The sequence below is a fragment of the Silurus meridionalis genome, chromosome 4, assembly GCF_014805685.1.
Source record: "Silurus meridionalis isolate SWU-2019-XX chromosome 4, ASM1480568v1, whole genome shotgun sequence".
Classification (NCBI taxonomy): domain Eukaryota; kingdom Metazoa; phylum Chordata; class Actinopteri; order Siluriformes; family Siluridae; genus Silurus; species Silurus meridionalis.
This window is the reverse complement of record NC_060887.1, coordinates 32,139,783-32,156,677: the sequence shown is the minus strand read 5'-3', so window position 1 is coordinate 32,156,677 and position 16,895 is coordinate 32,139,783. Positions and strand designations below refer to the sequence as shown.

The following is a 16,895-nucleotide window of genomic DNA, read 5'->3' as shown; positions in this document are numbered from 1 at the left end:
TCATAAGACAGCATATGATGTACAGCTGTAATTTCAACTAACACCACATGCTGCATGTGTTCGTATACGGATTAATCCACTTAGAGACTTTGATCCTGTATAAAAAAAATTACATTCTAAACAAAAATCAAACACAAGCTCCTTCTGAGCACTGCCACCTGTTTAAAGGAATGCAAAAAAATGTCGACTTGCGCCCGAAATGTAATATTTTCACTTACTCAATGCCTGCCAAGATAAAACGAGAAAGATGAAACGGAGGATGAGGAAGACGGAATGTCTTCTTTTGCATTTCGTTCAGTCTTGATCTGTAGCCGGCTTCGGCACATCTGCTGAAGGTTTCACTGTTTCCTGTGTCTCTGCTGGACTTCCCAGCCAGATTCGCTTCATTACAGAGACGGCTTTTGACCGGCCTTGCTTTAAAAGGGGAAAAGAAAATCTCTACAGGCTTTGGAGGCATTTTGCAGATGCGTTTTTTGTCTGAACCAGCCGTCTCCTCTCATTAATGTTCAGCGGAATGTGTTTTTCCCCATTTTCAACACCACCCCAGGACTATTATCTACAATTTCACATCATACAGTTCATGCCATACCTTGCTATTACGTGTCTGGTGTTAAGGCTTTGTAATGACATTTACCAAGGTCAGTGCATGCAATTGTAATGTGATCCTTTTTCTTTCTTTCCTCTCTAGCGCATTCTTTTAGTGTTTGTGTTGGCTGTTTTACATTGACCTCTCAGCCTAATTTCTGACTTTAATCGGACACGTGGGAGGCATTTAAGCGGCTTGGTTTTGATGTTTTAGAGGCCTATCACCTGCAAAATGGACATGAGCTGACAACAGACAGTGGAGAGCATATTTAAAAAATCATTACTAAGCTCTGGAAGTAATTTTAGACTAATTTCAGACTCGCACCGCCATGGCCACGTGTCTCGTGGTTTTCAGGCAGCTAGACGGCTTTGCTGCTTCTATAAGTGTCACGCGAAACTTATATGACTCACTATGGCAGCATATGGCTGAGTTCTTGAGTCAGACAAACTCAGGATAGCAACCGTATGCTAAACACTGAAAGGTGACAGGTGGTTGCTCCACTGAGTGGATGTACCAGGAGTAGTTGTTAGCAGTCAAGAAGAGAATCAATATCATATCTGAAGGCCTTCATACTGGCTCCCATTGACTTGTCATCAAACCCCATTTCTGGCTGCTGGCACTAAAAGCTTGCATTTATTATCTAATCATAACCATAACATGCACAGTCTCGGTCTAGCAGTGCTCATGGACCATAGATTAGTCTTGTTGATGTGGAATAAGAATATTATCTTTCACTGTACAATGCCAAATGGTTCTGAGGAGGGAGAGAAAATGTTTCAATGACATTTTCCCATGAGCGCAATTAAGTTTGGAAAAGCTTAAACGTAGCATTTATTTATTTATATATATTTTTTCTATTCTTTGGTTAGATATCTGAACTGACACAACAAAATTAGTGGTGTAGATGGACACAGGTGTTCACCATGCATGTAGAATATTACTCTGGCAGCATATTTCCAGAATAACTGTAATAAGGATGAAGTTCAAAAAAATATTCTCTAGACCAACATTTCTGTTATCATTGACCATTACACTCCATTTCAGCTATTTAGATGACTATTGTCTCTAAAGTATCCTTGTTTACTGCCAACCCTTTAAGTGGATCATTTTATAAATGATCATGAATCGACTGAATAGGCAATAACAATATTTTTACTAGCTGGAAGGTGTGTAGATGATAATCATATTATAACTAAACATTTATCATATGAATGCTGCTATGAGACAGCTGATGAGACTGATCAGTCTGCTCCGTTTGGTGGGTCCCTGCACTGATTAGTTGCATCGTCTTACCGCTCGTTTACCGCCGGCTCCGCCCTCAGCTCGTGAACCACTGCCACAGTCACCTGAATGCAACACAGCCAAAGAGACACTTTATGAATAGAATAATTGGGACACCTATTTTTTTTTTCCCCCGCATTACATTTTCCCTTTATTCGAACTAGTAGACCCAAATCTGTTCCAGCATTAAAACTGCCTGTGTGCAATGTAACAAATGGTTTACAAGGTTTAGAGTGAAAGATATTGAGTGGGCTGCTATAACCTAAACCCTATTGAATGCCTTTGGGATAAATGTTAATTGCTGACTGCACCCCAGGCCTTCTCACCTCACTTACCTCAGTACCTGCCATTACTAATGCTCAGTGGCTGAAGGAACAAAATCTTATGGTCTTGTCACCATTTTGTATTGTAAATAGATATCTCATCACCACGTCTATATGTGGTTCTTTTCTGAACTGTAACCATCAAAGGAATTGTCTATAATGTCTTTGTATGTTGTAGAATTCCAATTACCCCATTTTGGGAATTTAGAGGCCCAGAAATGATGATGCTCCTATGCACAAAGCAAAGCTAATGAATTTGTCATGGGTGAAGTGGAAGAACCTGTGTCCTGCAGAGCTGTGACCAGAACCTTACTGAACATCTTTAGGATGTATTAGAAAATCCCTGACTTTACTCCAGACCTTCTCACCAAAAATCAGTCTCTGATCGTACTAATCTGCTAAATGAACACCAATCCCCAGAGTCACACTCCAAAATCTAGTGAAAAACCTTCCCAGAAAACAAAAGGTAATATTGTTATCAAAGGTTCAAATTATGTGTATATGTGTATGTATCATTCTTTAGAATGAATGTGTTTTTGCCCAGCCATTGTGTGGGTTCAGTTTGTCTGTCTCAGTAAAACCTTTAGTCTGTCTATAAGCTAAATGTATAGTGTCATTAATGTTTGTACTTCTGAAGTCTCACCAACAGCTGGAACAAAATTCCTTGTGTGTCAACGGTTTTGGCCAATAAACCTGATTGTGATTCTGATTACTGTAGAATATTTATACAAGCATAAGGAACATGCTGCCCTTGATTATTACCCTGCGATGCCATCTCTGACTCATTCATGGCTACGTGCCTTATCTGAGGTTTCTGTTTTTTAAATGAACAGTGCACAACTAAAGAAAATAAAGCGTACTTATTCTTACCAGCCGGTGTGATTCCACAGCTATAACTATTCAGCTCCACAGTGAAAAAGTGTCTAATGTACCAGTACTAATGGAAACTTCAAACTATCACACTGATCCCTGAGTTTAATTTGAAATGCACCTGCTACCTAGGCATCATTATTAGGCTGTGAAATTGAGACTGTCCTATTTGAACGTCCGAATAAGCTCTCTGTACGATGCAGGTCAACGTCTGTGATGATTCCAAGAGGTTAAAGAAATTCCCGGGATAGCAGCATGCGTGGTAGCGGCGGCCACTCCAGGTCTCGAAATGAATAGCTGGGTTCTCAAGTCTTATCAATATCTTCTTTCTACAATCTATAAGTCTTGTATGTTGTCCTTCTTTCATCTTATTGATACAACTGAGCAGCTATGGGGTTGAGGGCCTTACTCAGGGGCCCAGGAGTGACTTTTGGTGTGGCCTGGATTTGAATTCATGAGCTTAGATCCAAAGTCAAATGCCTTACCCCACTAAGCTACCTATTCCCTTCATTTTAAACCCTCACATACCTAATGAGTCTTATAACGCTGTATTTGTTTGTATGTATGTATGTATGTATGTAATGTATTTGCATGCCCTTTTCAATGTCTGTCTGATGCATATTTTTGCTCTCAGGAGAAACTGTACATATGATCCTCAGCATTATGTTGAATTAGAAGTACAATTTATCTGCTTGCGTATTTGATACAGAATAAATTACACGAAAACCTGAAAAGAAAAAATGAAGCCGAATCTAGTCTGATAAAATGGGATTTAGTGTTTGTTCTACAGTTCAGAAGAATTGACAGAGCTACCATGGCTTTTTGACCAGGACTGAAAGAGAAGGAGGCCTCGTCTCCTTCACTGAGCGTGATAAACGGCAGGATTATGCCTCCTTTCCTAATACAGTGATGGGCCACACCCTCATCCTTGCACAAGCCAAGCTCTGAATGTATTACTTTTGTACTGCCAAATAAATAGGCCATGCTGCCATCGCTAGGCTCCGTGAATACACCCTCCCCTTTTACTGTGAACGACAAATAGAGGACATGTCCTTTTTTTGTTACTAACGAACATGAAGGCCATGCCTATTGGGAAGCACACAGTACACAGAAGCGTGATTTAGTTGGTTGTGCATTGCTGGTCATATTGTAAACACTGAGCCAGTTGCACTGCTTTCCAGACTCTCTGAATGAATATCAAAATCAATTCTGCTAGTAAATTGAAAATAATTCTGATCATGGCCTGTGGGTATGCATGCTCTCTGCACGTCTGACCCCGAGGTTTATGACTTCTATTTATAGCTTATATCACAGGTAATTTAAAAATCTTTATTTCATTGCTGCTGGTCATCGCAGACATGCTGTAAGCAGTTTCCTGTGCGAAAAAAGAAAGCTTTGTGTGAAAGAGCACGTCAGTCTTAGTGCCAGGCTGGACCTCTCGTACCTGACCTGCAGTTCAAGTCCATTACACCTCACCACTTCAGAGACACGTCTCGCCGTTTTTATTCTCCTCCACTGTCTCCATCCTACTCTCTGGGTCTCTCTGTTCAGGGTAGGAGGCTAAAGCACAGCTCAAAGATCATCATTGTCGAGGCTTTTTTCTGTAAGCTGTAAGGGGCCAGGCTTTGTGTCTGACACGAGTATACCGCTGCTTTGCCGTCCTATGTGAGCGCGGAATTGAGATGGGCTATCTGCAGGGAAACAAAGCAGTCGAGCTGAAGAGCTGTGGGTAGAATCAGCACGGCCGTGTAGGACATGCGCTCCTCCTCTAGCCTGAATAGGGTTCCTATTGTGCAATGAGACAGCTACATATTAGGAGGAAAAATGTGATATTAATCCTCTCTGTGTCTTTTTCTGTCTCAGACATGCGTCTGCAAGTAAGGCGCAGTAGTGATCCGGCTCTTGTGGGTCTGCCAGAGACACCAATCCAACCAGAGGAGCCATCCAGGAAGAACCCGACACGCTGGTCCACAACGGCCGGTTTCCTCAAATCCAACACCACCAGTGGAACCAACAGTTTGGAGCGCAAGGTAAAAAAAAAAAATGCAACAAAAACATCCTCCTTATTGATCCATATTGTTTTTTATATGAAATTGTATAAAGGCAGATGGATATCAGGCCTCATTTATGAATTTTTTTAATAAAGTTCTATAACCTTTCCACAAATTCCTGCTCAGCTTGCAAAAGTTTGGCTTTCCCCGATTTTCTTGATTTAATAAGTATTTTATTTCGACCCACCCCCTTTACACCCCTCTAGACTATCTCGATTGGGACTGTATTTATAACTCTATTTGTTTAAGACTACTGAGAGACAACGTGACCACTGATTATTTACACATGGCCTATTTCATAGCCTATAGAAGACATGCTGCATTCTGGCTTTCACTTTTCCGTGAACATCTGCCGTCTCACTCATCTGGGCCTCACAAAAACCCATTAGGACCAAGGTTGTGCAACTCGTCTTATAGTGAATCCCTTAAACCGTTTCTCTGTGCTGTGCAGAACGGAGACGTGCTCCTTTGTAGTGCTAACGTTTGCTTTGTTGTGCGGCTCACTTTGGAGGTCAGTGCCTTTGGCTCTTAATGAATCTTAGAAGATGCTCCATCGCTCTCTCTTCCCTCGGCCCTCCTCATGGCAAACTAGTGAAGAAGAGGCCAATTATTCTGGCAAAATGGCCCTCCTTTCTCAGCGATGACAACTCTTCAGTCTCTTAGAAATGGTAATATAGCGAACGAAAGAGAAGGCAGAGGGGCGGATGCTGTAATCTGGATGCGACACGGCAACTTGCGATGAGATTAGCGTGCCTCACTCGCTGTTTTTGCTCGTAATCCTATTTAAAAGCACGCCGCATGTCAGGGACTCCATAATCCCTGAATCATTTCACTGAGACTGATTCGAGGTGTTTTACATTTTTCCACTTTTAAAGCAGAGGGTTGTTTATGTTGTTGGAGACTCAGATAGTGTTTGCAAGGTCTGGTTGTGTTTGATAATGCCCAGGTTTTATATTTAGCTTGTCCTGTAGTGTTTTGGTGGAACTAACCAAATGGAAATTTGGTTTGTGAAACAATGTGAACTTGGAGTTAATGTGCTCCTGATGTCTTTATGATTGAGCTGGTATAGTCTATAGTTATGGCTCCTGGGGATTTCCTGAAAATATACGTCAGCTGCATATTTTACATGAAAATCCAGATGTGCGCTATATAAAGAGGTATCTTTGTTGGGTTTTTTTTGCCAGCTGACTGGTCTTCCACGAATAATTCCATCACTAAAAGCTTATGCTACGTGACACTGATCGGCACGAGGGTTAAACTGCTTCTTCTCAGACCTGGACAGATATTTGAGTATAAACACACATCTGGGGATGCCTTGATTAATAAGACTAGACTTATAAACCACTCACCTCTCTATAGGAGAGCTTGCCTTTGCCATTTCCTGCTGTCTGCTTGAGTACTAGTAGCAGAGACAGTGGACATCAGATCCACCCTTTTTTTTCTCCCCCACTGATTTATATTCTCCATGCCCGTGTATTCGTGTCATTTATTATGTCGTAAAAATTAATAGGCAGTCTTCTTTTATGATCCCAAGCTCTGAGAAGGACTGGGATGATGATCAGCAGCCACGATGAGCCGTTTCTTCACATTCTCAGCTGCTTTTCATTACCACATGCCCCATATAGGTCACCTTTCCTCCGCTCTGTGCAAAGCTCGTCACGTGGATCGTCTGATTCTACAACTGGAGCCGTTTTTGTTTTCAATGCGACGAAGTCTGTAGCCACAAGCCGCTTTGCTCTGCGGACTTTCTAGGCCGAGGCCCCCGGTGTGCGAAACTAACCTGTCGGTTTGCTGCATACAGTGAGAAAGTAGAGATGCCTGCACTTTAGGGCATTTGATTTCACCTCCAGATGAAATAACACTACAGCCGCGGTGCGAATTAGCAGCGTGTAATGCGGTTAATTAGCGAGGGAAGGAATGAGTGCATGTCGGAGACCTGGCTGGAACGAACGCGTCTTTGTAGGGCTCTGGTCCAAAACAAGCCTCCTTGGCCCGCCAATCATAATATTGCTAATAACAGCTCAGCGTGGCGAGTGTCTTTCATATCCGCAGGTGGCATTACTGTATTTCATATTTATTATTTTATGTCAAGCATAGATCATTTCACCGCAGCAGTGGAACAGTCTATTTCCTTAATATCTCGGAGCAGTTAATTAGAAAAAAGGCTGAATGAATCAAGTGTCATTAGGAGACCCGTGTGTGGATTTACTGTAGATACCATTTAATCATTTGGTGTGTTGTGTGCGTTCCTCCAGGTGAAAGGACCGGCTGGGTACCGCAGTCTCCCGCGTGACACTGCAGCATGGGCCAACCAGTTTCACAGAGAAGGTGCACGCTTATCCCTCAGTGCCAACCATCCCATGGTGGACCGCTGGCTCGAACGCCAAGAGCAGGTACTAAAACCGTAACCAGTCCGGCGTGCTGCTCTTAGTTCGGCTCTATAACGTCTCCACTGATGAGTGATTGTAGCTCTCGATACGTTTCAATAACACAGACCAACACTTCACACTCGTATAGAAGTCAGCGAGAGAACTGTGGTTAAATACCTGGTACAGAGGAACAAAGAATGACAGTAATAACAAGACAAAGCCTGCGGAAGTACAGGGGACAATTTCTATGACCTTGTGCGAGAGCACCACACTCTACTAGTTTTGACTGGTTCAACCCATCTAATAGCCTCCTCTCCGACTCTCAACACACACTTGCTCTCGGCCCCGTCAGTCCTTCAGCAGAGCCGTCTCGAGGTGTGTGGGCGGGCGTTTGAAACCCATAAAGGAGCGGAATGAAAAAGGAGAGGTGCGAAAACGGAGATTGAGTCGTTGGAAGCGCGGAGTACGCTGGAGGGAATTCACTTATTAATTTTCACAATCGATTTTCTCGAGCTGCCAGGATCCATTTCACCCTCTCGTTCCCCTGCTCTCCTACACACACACACACACCTGCGTACGGTGGCAGCGCGCATGTGTGTGCTTTGCGGTAGAAGAGGCCCACTTTGGCTCGTGCATCATCATTAAAGCTGTGGCATGGCATGGAGAGAGTCCTGGCTGGATGTGAAGCCGGCTGCTGGCTGGTAGCTCGATTCGGAGAAACAGTCAGTCAAGGCCCAGGCTCGAGCTGACAGCCTAATTTATTTCAGCCATGCTCTGTTACAGAACAGCCTGACCCCAAACACACACCTCTCACACGCTCTTTCTTTGAGTTCGGATCTGTGTCTCAATCTATGTCCGACTCCCCCGATTTCTCTTTCACCGCTCCTCTTTTCTACTTAGGCAAATAGGCTTTTTAAAATCCGAGCGGAGGCTGGCGCACGCACCGCTGTCGTCCCTCTTGGCTTTCTCACATTTATGAGCGATTGCGTTTTTAATGCCATCTACAGTTTAATGTGCCATTACCATTTTACAGTTGGCTCACGGAGAGTGCGACCCAGCCTTTCCACTTGAGCGAGATGCCACGGTTCGATGTTTCTCTGCTGATTTCTCACAGACCTTTAATTGCCTCTTAATTCTATTGACATAATGTTGTGGCCTGTTTTATAGGTTTTGAATAAGCCGCCTCATTAAGTCAATGACTCGATCTTCTCGCTGCCTGTAGTACACGTTTCACGTGCGGCGGAAAGACGTCGTAAATGGGAGGGCGAAGAATGATGCTGATGAGATCAAACTTGATTCTAATTATCTACTTGTCTAATTGAAGCCTGCTGTAAAGTAAGAGAGGGTTTTAGTGACATGTGTTGGTCTTGATGTTTTCTCTTTTTCTTCCTGTCTGAGGAATCTGTTGACGTTCGTATCGTGCAACGAACCATGAATGAGATGTCTTCATATCGGGGCTAATTAAATCATTACACTGACACACACATACATATTCAAGGCCTTTTGCAATGGAATGAATGCAATTAGTTCAATCCTTTGTTCATAATGACTTGTTTATGCAGGCATCTATTTTGTTTTCCAATTTGTTGTTCTGCTTGAGAGATTTCTAGTTGCCTCTTCTCGGGTACGATCCATTCACTATGGTTAACATCATTTGGAAACAAGCAGAATACAGTACATACATACATCGTCCAGGCATAACTTTGTCCACTGATCAGGCATAACATTATGACCACCTGCCTTATATTCCGATGGTCCCTCATTTGCTGCTAAAACAGTCCAGACTTCTTCAGCAGTTTGAGCTACAGAAGCTCGTCTGTTGGATCGGACCACACGGACCAGCCTTCACTCCTCACGTGCATCAATGAGTCTTAAGGCCGCCCATGACCTTGTCGCCGGTTTACCACTGTTCCTTCCTTGAACCACTTTTAATAGATACTAAACACTGCAGACCAGGAAACCCTACAAGAGCTGCAGTTTTGGAGATGCTCTGACCAAGTCGTCTAGTCATCATAATTTGTCCCTTGTCAAACTCACTCAATGAATATATTCCATCCACTTACAGGTGCCATGATGAAGAGATCATCATCTTTCGGCTGCTCCTATTAGGGGTCGCCACAGCGGATCTTCCGTTTCCATACCCCCTTCCTTTACATCTGCCTCTTTCGACCCGACTACCTGCAGGTCTTCCCTCACCACATCCACAAACCTCCTCCTTGGTCGTCCTCTTTTCCTCCTTCCTGGTGGCTCCATCCTCAGCATTCTCCGTCTGATATACCCCATGCCCTTCTTCTGTACATGTCCAAACCATCTCAATCTCCCCTCCCTCACCTTGTCTCCAAAACGTCCTACATGCGCTGTCCATCTAATAAACTAATTTCTAATCCTGTCCAACCTTGTCACTGCCAATGAAAATCTCATGCGATGATGAAGAGTTTTATTCACTTCACCTGTCAATGTTATGCCTGTTACGCGTACACAGACTAAAAAAATCGCACTAGAGCTGTTCACACACAGTGCGCCACAGTCTGCAAGCGTCACGGTTCCAGGGTTTATTTTTTTATTTTTATGCGACATTTAAACAATTCGATTATCAGCACTGGAGCCAGAGCTTGCCTGGGACTGCCTGCTAAATACACTTTGTGTGAGGTGCAAATTGTCCCTGTAAAATGGTGAAAATAGTTAGTAATCGAATGCTCAGAAAACTCAGAACTAAAGATGTTGTAAAGTGTTGTATAATAAATAAACGCCTTTTTACATAAAGGCTCTCATGTCAGAAAATGTAAACTGCGGTCAGAGCATTAAAACTACCATGTATTTTCTTAACGAACAAGTCCAGTTAATATTTGGAAAATCAACAGTGTCTCTGTAACATGAGGTTTTCTCTGTTAGACGTTAATAAATTCATGTACATGTTTCCGGACGCTTGTGCTATGAAGAGGATTTTCAACTCCGTGTTACAAAAGCAGCCAAATTTGACAGACATTATTAAAGGACACATAACAAAAACAGCATGTGCTGGCATAAGTAGGACAATTGTGAAGGAAACCGGAGCACCTGCTAACACCACCTATAAAACTCAGAGCAACAATCATAACGCTAATCTACACCTGTTTTTTAATATTTTTATTTAGAGGGCGGACAAAATCCCACGCACAACAGGCCGTCATTATTGGTGAAAGTTTTAGTGCACGCATACAGAAAGAGTAGAAATCAGTCATTCGAGTTTTTTGTGCAATGGAGCCATGAGATCGTGCTTCGTTTGCTCATTGGCTCAAAAATTTGGCTTCATTCGGCTCATTGGTTTATGTGGTGAACTGTAATGAATGGCCATTCGGTTCCACTCAGATGAGAATGGGTTCCTTTTTGAGTCTGGTTCCTCTCAAGGTTTCCTTCTCATGCCATTTCAAAAAGTTTTGCCTTTTCACAGTCACTTAATGGTTCATTCATTAAGGTTAAACTTACAATTACAAGGAACAGACTTATACATTCTTTTATTACTGCTTTATGTTCGTAAAGCTGCATTTGAGATAATGTCCTTTTTTTTTTTAAGCGCTCTACAAATAAAAAATGAATCCAATTAAATTATGTACATACAGGTATAAGTTAGTATATCTGACCCTGAGAGTTCAATACAATGAAAATAGAATGTTACATACAGATATCCATCCAGTTTAATTATCAATTCCAGTTTGAAGATGAGTGGAAAAGCAGAGGAAGAAGAAAAACGTCACCCTAGGTCGTTACATCGCATTATGGTGATGTAATAAAAATAGTTTGTTGAACATTCTGAATTGTGATGTAGAATAGGAATGTGAGCATGCTGCAATAGCTTCTATAAATGTGTGTGTGGCAGAGCCTGAGGACACACTGTGTAATGAGTGTGTAATGGACACAGGTTGAGTGTTAAGGGGGCAGGCGGTGAAGCTTCTGGGTCATTTGCAACTGCAGGCCCTGAAGTGAGTGTGTGTGTAACAGATATAGAAATGTTTGTGTGGCCATGTTTTCTCATGCAGGGAATAGGAGTAAGAGTTGCGTGAAGGTGTTTGAGTCAAGTGAAGACTATTTGCACGCTTGCCGTTTTCTCCTGACCCTGCATTGCTGACACCGAGAGTTCGGTTAAGTTTTCAAGCTGTTTTCTAAACCCCTTTTGCACAGATCCAACACCACCTGGAAGCATTTGAACTAGGAAATGTGCAGCAACATGTGTAAAAGTAATCCAATCTCAGGGGGTCAGGCATCAAGTAATGTGATTATACTGTGCTGAACTTTTTTTTTTACATTAATTCCCATGTCAGGTTTCACAACGTCAATGAAAGGCAGGTTTGGGGTGTGCTGTGGAGATGGAAGGTCGTTTATAAAGCGTTATTTTTATTTTTTTCCTCTGCTGGTGTTAGTTGTCTTGGTCCAAAAGGAGTTTCTAATGCAAATTCGGTAAATATAGAACTTTGACTTGACCTGAACCATTGATCAGTCTAAAGTGAAACACGGATCAAATAAATCCACAGAAATTTTAAGAGTATTGTACAATATCACAAAGATTTTGCCCAGGGAATGATATGCCATATACAACAACAAATACTCTTAATACCCCGTCTATTCCTTCCACTCTGCATTTCTTGCACGGAGACGACTCCTAAGAACATCTTGTATAGTCTCTCACAGTAAAAGCTCCCAAATGGGTCACAGCAGTTTCTCGAGTTTCAGCTGCCGTCTCTGTATTTACATATAAATAAAATCCCAGAGGTAAAATACGACTATTTTTCTTTATTTCTTTATATATATATATATATATATATATATATATATATATATATATATATATATATATATATATATATATATATATATATAAAAGGGATTCGAGATACACTACTATTCGCATATGTACATCTTTTGATGAAATAGATGCAGGATCTTTCTGGTGAAAATGTAAAAAATAAAATAAAATAAAAAAAAGACAATTGTTCAGGATGTGACAAGTTTTATTTCTGGCTTTGATCATATTTTTTGCTGCTATCAAAACTTCAATCCTTGCAGAGATAATGATTAAGATGAAAGACGCATGTTTCAGTTGCTCGGAGCCTTTCGTTGCGAGCGTGTAGCATCTCCGAGATAGTTATTATTCGCTTTCGTTTCTCTATCCTCTTCAATCCAGCGAGTCGCCGTATTTCAACTTGACCCACTTTGATATGTAATCAAACCCTCTATTACCGTTTATGTTTTATTTTAATAGTCATTAAAATAACACTTTCGAGTTGTTGTCATGGCAGGGTTTGCGGCTTTTAGTTCCAGATCTGAAACTATGGTAACTGTGAGATTAATACAAGCTCGGAAACAACACCTTTTTCTAACAACGTTGTTGGAGGGGGAAAAAGGGTTTAGTGGCTTGGATTCAGCGGTGGACAGTAACGTAGTCAATTAAATTGATTACTGTACTTAAGTAGCTTTTTCACATTTGTTTATTTCACTGAAGTATTTCCATTTGGGGAGACTTTTACTTCACTACATTTCAAAGTCAAATATGTTGCTCTTTACTCAACTACATTTTCTGGTATCTATTTAGCACGAGCATACAGTTCAGTGTCAGTTCAACAGCATGAAGGACATTTTAAGAGGAATAAATGATAAAGAAACTCTTCCTTGTCACAACACTTGTGGCCTTGTTTGTACAAATTTGTGGAAATAGTTGTAAAGAAGGTTTTAAGTTAACTGGTGGTCTAGTGGTAAGGATGAGGCGTTCTCACCGCTGCGGCCCTGGGTTCGATTCCCAGTCAGGAAACCAACCCCAGCCATTAGGGTTGCACAAGCCAGTGCACTCTTAGTGCCGGTCCCAAGCCCGGATAAATGGGGAGGGTTGTGTTAGGAAGGGCATCCAGCGTAAAAACATGTGCCAAATCAAACATGCGGATGATCCGCTGTGGCGACCCCTAATGGGAGAAGCCGAAAGAAAGTTAGTTGTAAAGAAGTTTTTGGCCTTATGATAGTTAATTAGATATCAATCAGTGTTTGACTCCTTAATATCAATGTATTAATAGATGTTAAGGGTAACAAAGTTACTTAATTAAGCAAAGAGTCTTGTGGCAAAAATGATAATAGGAACATTATAGCTATAATAAATCATAGTAATTTGGATACTTAAGTACATTTAAAGGCAAATACTTTGGCACTATTACTCAAGTGAACGTTTAAAGGGAGCTCTTTTACTGGAGTCATATTTTACAGTGTATCTTTACTTTAACTCTAGTTGCGGTTTGTGTACTTCATCCACCATGGCACTAGTCCATTTTACTCACACTCAGCTCCTAAATCATACCACTGACGAACTTAAGGAGGTTTGTTTGTGTTTCATTCAACATGCTGGGAATCATTGCAACTTAAACAACACTTTTGTATATTCCGATTTGAATGGCAACACATTGGAAAGTTTTTCTTCTCTGCCCTTGTGCATGTTGTGAAATCTTGTCGAAGAGGAGGTGTTTTTGTTTTGGTGAAAGTGCTGAATGGCAGCCATATATCGTACCGCGAGTGCGGTGAATGCGTATTGACATTTGCGTGTGGACTCGTAGTCAATACCAAGCGCCGCATTCTGGCCTTGACTGAAGTGTTCCAAATGCCTGTTCACCTTGAGTTGTAACAGCACAGTTTAAAAGCCGTACTCATTGAACCCTGAGTGCCAGAACAGTCATTACTTTAACACACAGCCTTGGTAGACATTGACCTGGTTGCTATGCTCTGCCCAAGCAATCCATTATATAAAGTTTACTTCAGTGGACAGGACCGCAGCGACTGTGTTAATCAAGGCACCGAAATGGCAGAGCTGTCAGTCATTCCGACTGCCAAATGAAGATTTTTTTTCTCAACAATCTGATTGGCCTCAGTTTCAGGATAAAGCTAAACTCGGCTTTTTATAATGTCATAAAGGAACCAGAAGTGAGCTTTAACTGAACTGAGCAGAGCATGAATGAGGTCAGTGAGCAAGCAAGCAAGAAAGAAAAAGAAGAAAAGAGACATGGAACAGTCCTGGGTTTTGTCCATGAGTTGAGCACCTTGTCCAAGCCTTAATTATCCTGATGAAAACAGAACACCAGGCTGTATAGAGTCCGGTGTCCTGCTTTGCTTTCCAGCATGAAAGACGAGCCAAAATGGATTTATTCATTTGTTTTAATCTTAGAAATGGAAAGAGATGTCAGGGCTAATTTTGGTGGCTGGTTTTATGGTGTCAGTTAATGTATCTGATTATTCTCCTTCTTTATGGGAAGGTTTGTGTGTGTGTGCTGGTTGGGGTTGGATGTAGGGGGGGGTGAAGTTGAGTTGTCCAGCAGGTGGGCTGGCTGTCTGGGCCACACAGGCAGAGAGAGCTGTTTCCTTGCTGCAGGCTCTAACTGCCCAGTCAAGTGGAATGAGCTCTGTAAACTCGAGCACACAAACACAACAGAACCACTCAGCCGCTCAAACATACACACACTCATACACACTATATATCTGTAAGCTGTACATCAGATAACAGCTTTATGTTATGGAAATGTTCACGTTACAATTATTTCAGAGCAGTGACTGCAGTTCAAATGCAAAATTCCAAATGGCTGGAGCATTACACTCTTGCAGCTGATTTTTCTGGAGAGAAAACACAAAAAGGTTTCGGTATAATCTCTCCATTTATTATCACCAAGCTAGCAAAGCCATAAAACGACTTAAAAATTGACGAAAGGAGTAACAGACTGTCTTCATTTGTTTTGTAACTCAAGCAGTTATTGGTCATTTGGCTAAAATCAATTTTCCACAATAACTAACATGTGGTGTATGATAACGGTTTCCCTGTTGGGATGTTTACAAGTGTCAATGCCTGTGTAATGTCGCTACAAATCAGGCTCAAATTGAATTTTTAGAAATATTTGGTTGTCTAAAACATTCAGTTCATGGTTCCTGGGTTTAACTCTGCAGTGTTTATAAACCTTATAAACGCTTCCATGATATTAGTGATCAGGAAACTGATTAAACATTTTTGGAACGTTGCAGGAATGTTAGTTTGCCTATAGAACAACCATTACCTTCTAATAACCCAGTGCTATTATGTAAGCTGATATGTGCCTCTGTGATCTGTAGAATAGAGCTCAAAAACTATTAATTGACACCAATAGTTAATTGCTGGGACAAAAAACGATAGTTTTTCCAGCTTACGGTCCGCTGTTATTACGAAAGCGGCCTCTAGAGGCGAATGTGATGCCACGTGCTGTTTGTTTTTACACATGAGACTGTGCACTGCGGAGAGTGCTATATGTATAATTTAGAATGTATTCATTCTATAATTATATTTATTCATTCCATTTAGCACATTTTCTGATTCAGTACAATTAAATTAAATTTTTTATACATTTTTTGGAATAAAGTTCAGTGCTATTTTACATTGAGTGTTACGTTTGGTTTTATAAAGTATCCATTCTATAAACCATCAGTATCGGTAAAATCCACTATCAGTCGACCTCTAAATATTTATAAAAGAATTTGGCTTTTAGTCCTTGAACTGTATAAGAAAGAACTAACTGATTTATCCTGCTGGATTGTCAGACTCCTGCCATTTCAAACTTTTCTGTGAAAGCGACTCATATCTCTATTTACTGTCTAATCTTTCCATACACCTGTGTCTCTTCTGATAGCAAAAAAAAATTGGCAAAAATCCTCTACTTCTATACTCCATTGAAAGACTTGGACGGACACACACACACACACACACACACACACACACACACACGCACACGCAGTGATTATTCACAGTGCAAATGGCAGCCCACTAGAGAGAAGCTCCCTCAGAGCAGCGTGCGTTGAAGCCTAGCTTTGCCTACCTTAATTAACTAGCTGCTTTGTTTTTTGCTGCTAGCAGGCCTGCACCACACACACACACACACACACACACACACACACACACACACACACACACACACACAAAATACAAGATCACACTCCAATCCCCCCATTTATCCTTGTAAATAGCTAAACCCAATTACATTTGCAGTTTGTTTTTGTGGAAGTACACTGGCGAGTGTTTAAAAGATGTCGGCCAGCTTCCACACAAACACTCCACTAAATCTTCTTTCTTGCTTTTTTTTTTTTCTCTCTCACACCTTCTCCCTATTTATCTCATTATTTTTCATTTTGTCTACACCTCAGCTGTAGCCAAGCATCAGGAGATGCTGTGCGTACCAGGTGTAAATGACCAACAAAGAACACAATCCACTGGAAAATAGTGACACTGCTTCTCAACCAGCAGTAGGCAGCGATGTGCTGTACAGACGTCTTAATAAAACACTTTACCTATTTCCTGCTCCGCCCCATTCCACTTGTCAGTGAATTATCTAAAGATTTCACGAAATGTGTGTAATCGCCCTATTTTACTTTGCTTCCTGTAGCTGTGGGT

General features: G+C 41.4%; 1 protein-coding gene across 1 annotated transcript in view; it reads left to right on the top strand.

Annotated features, from left to right (window-relative positions):
- The window catches only part of pard3aa (par-3 family cell polarity regulator alpha, a), a 252,196-nt gene that overhangs the window by 14,805 nt on the left and 220,496 nt on the right, over positions 1-16,895 (top strand). Inside the window, exons 3-4 of the mRNA XM_046846135.1 lie at positions 4,924-5,090; positions 7,367-7,504. Of these exons, the coding sequence (XP_046702091.1) occupies positions 4,924-5,090; positions 7,367-7,504 (305 nt within the window). The remainder of the gene's footprint in view (positions 1-4,923; positions 5,091-7,366; positions 7,505-16,895) is intronic.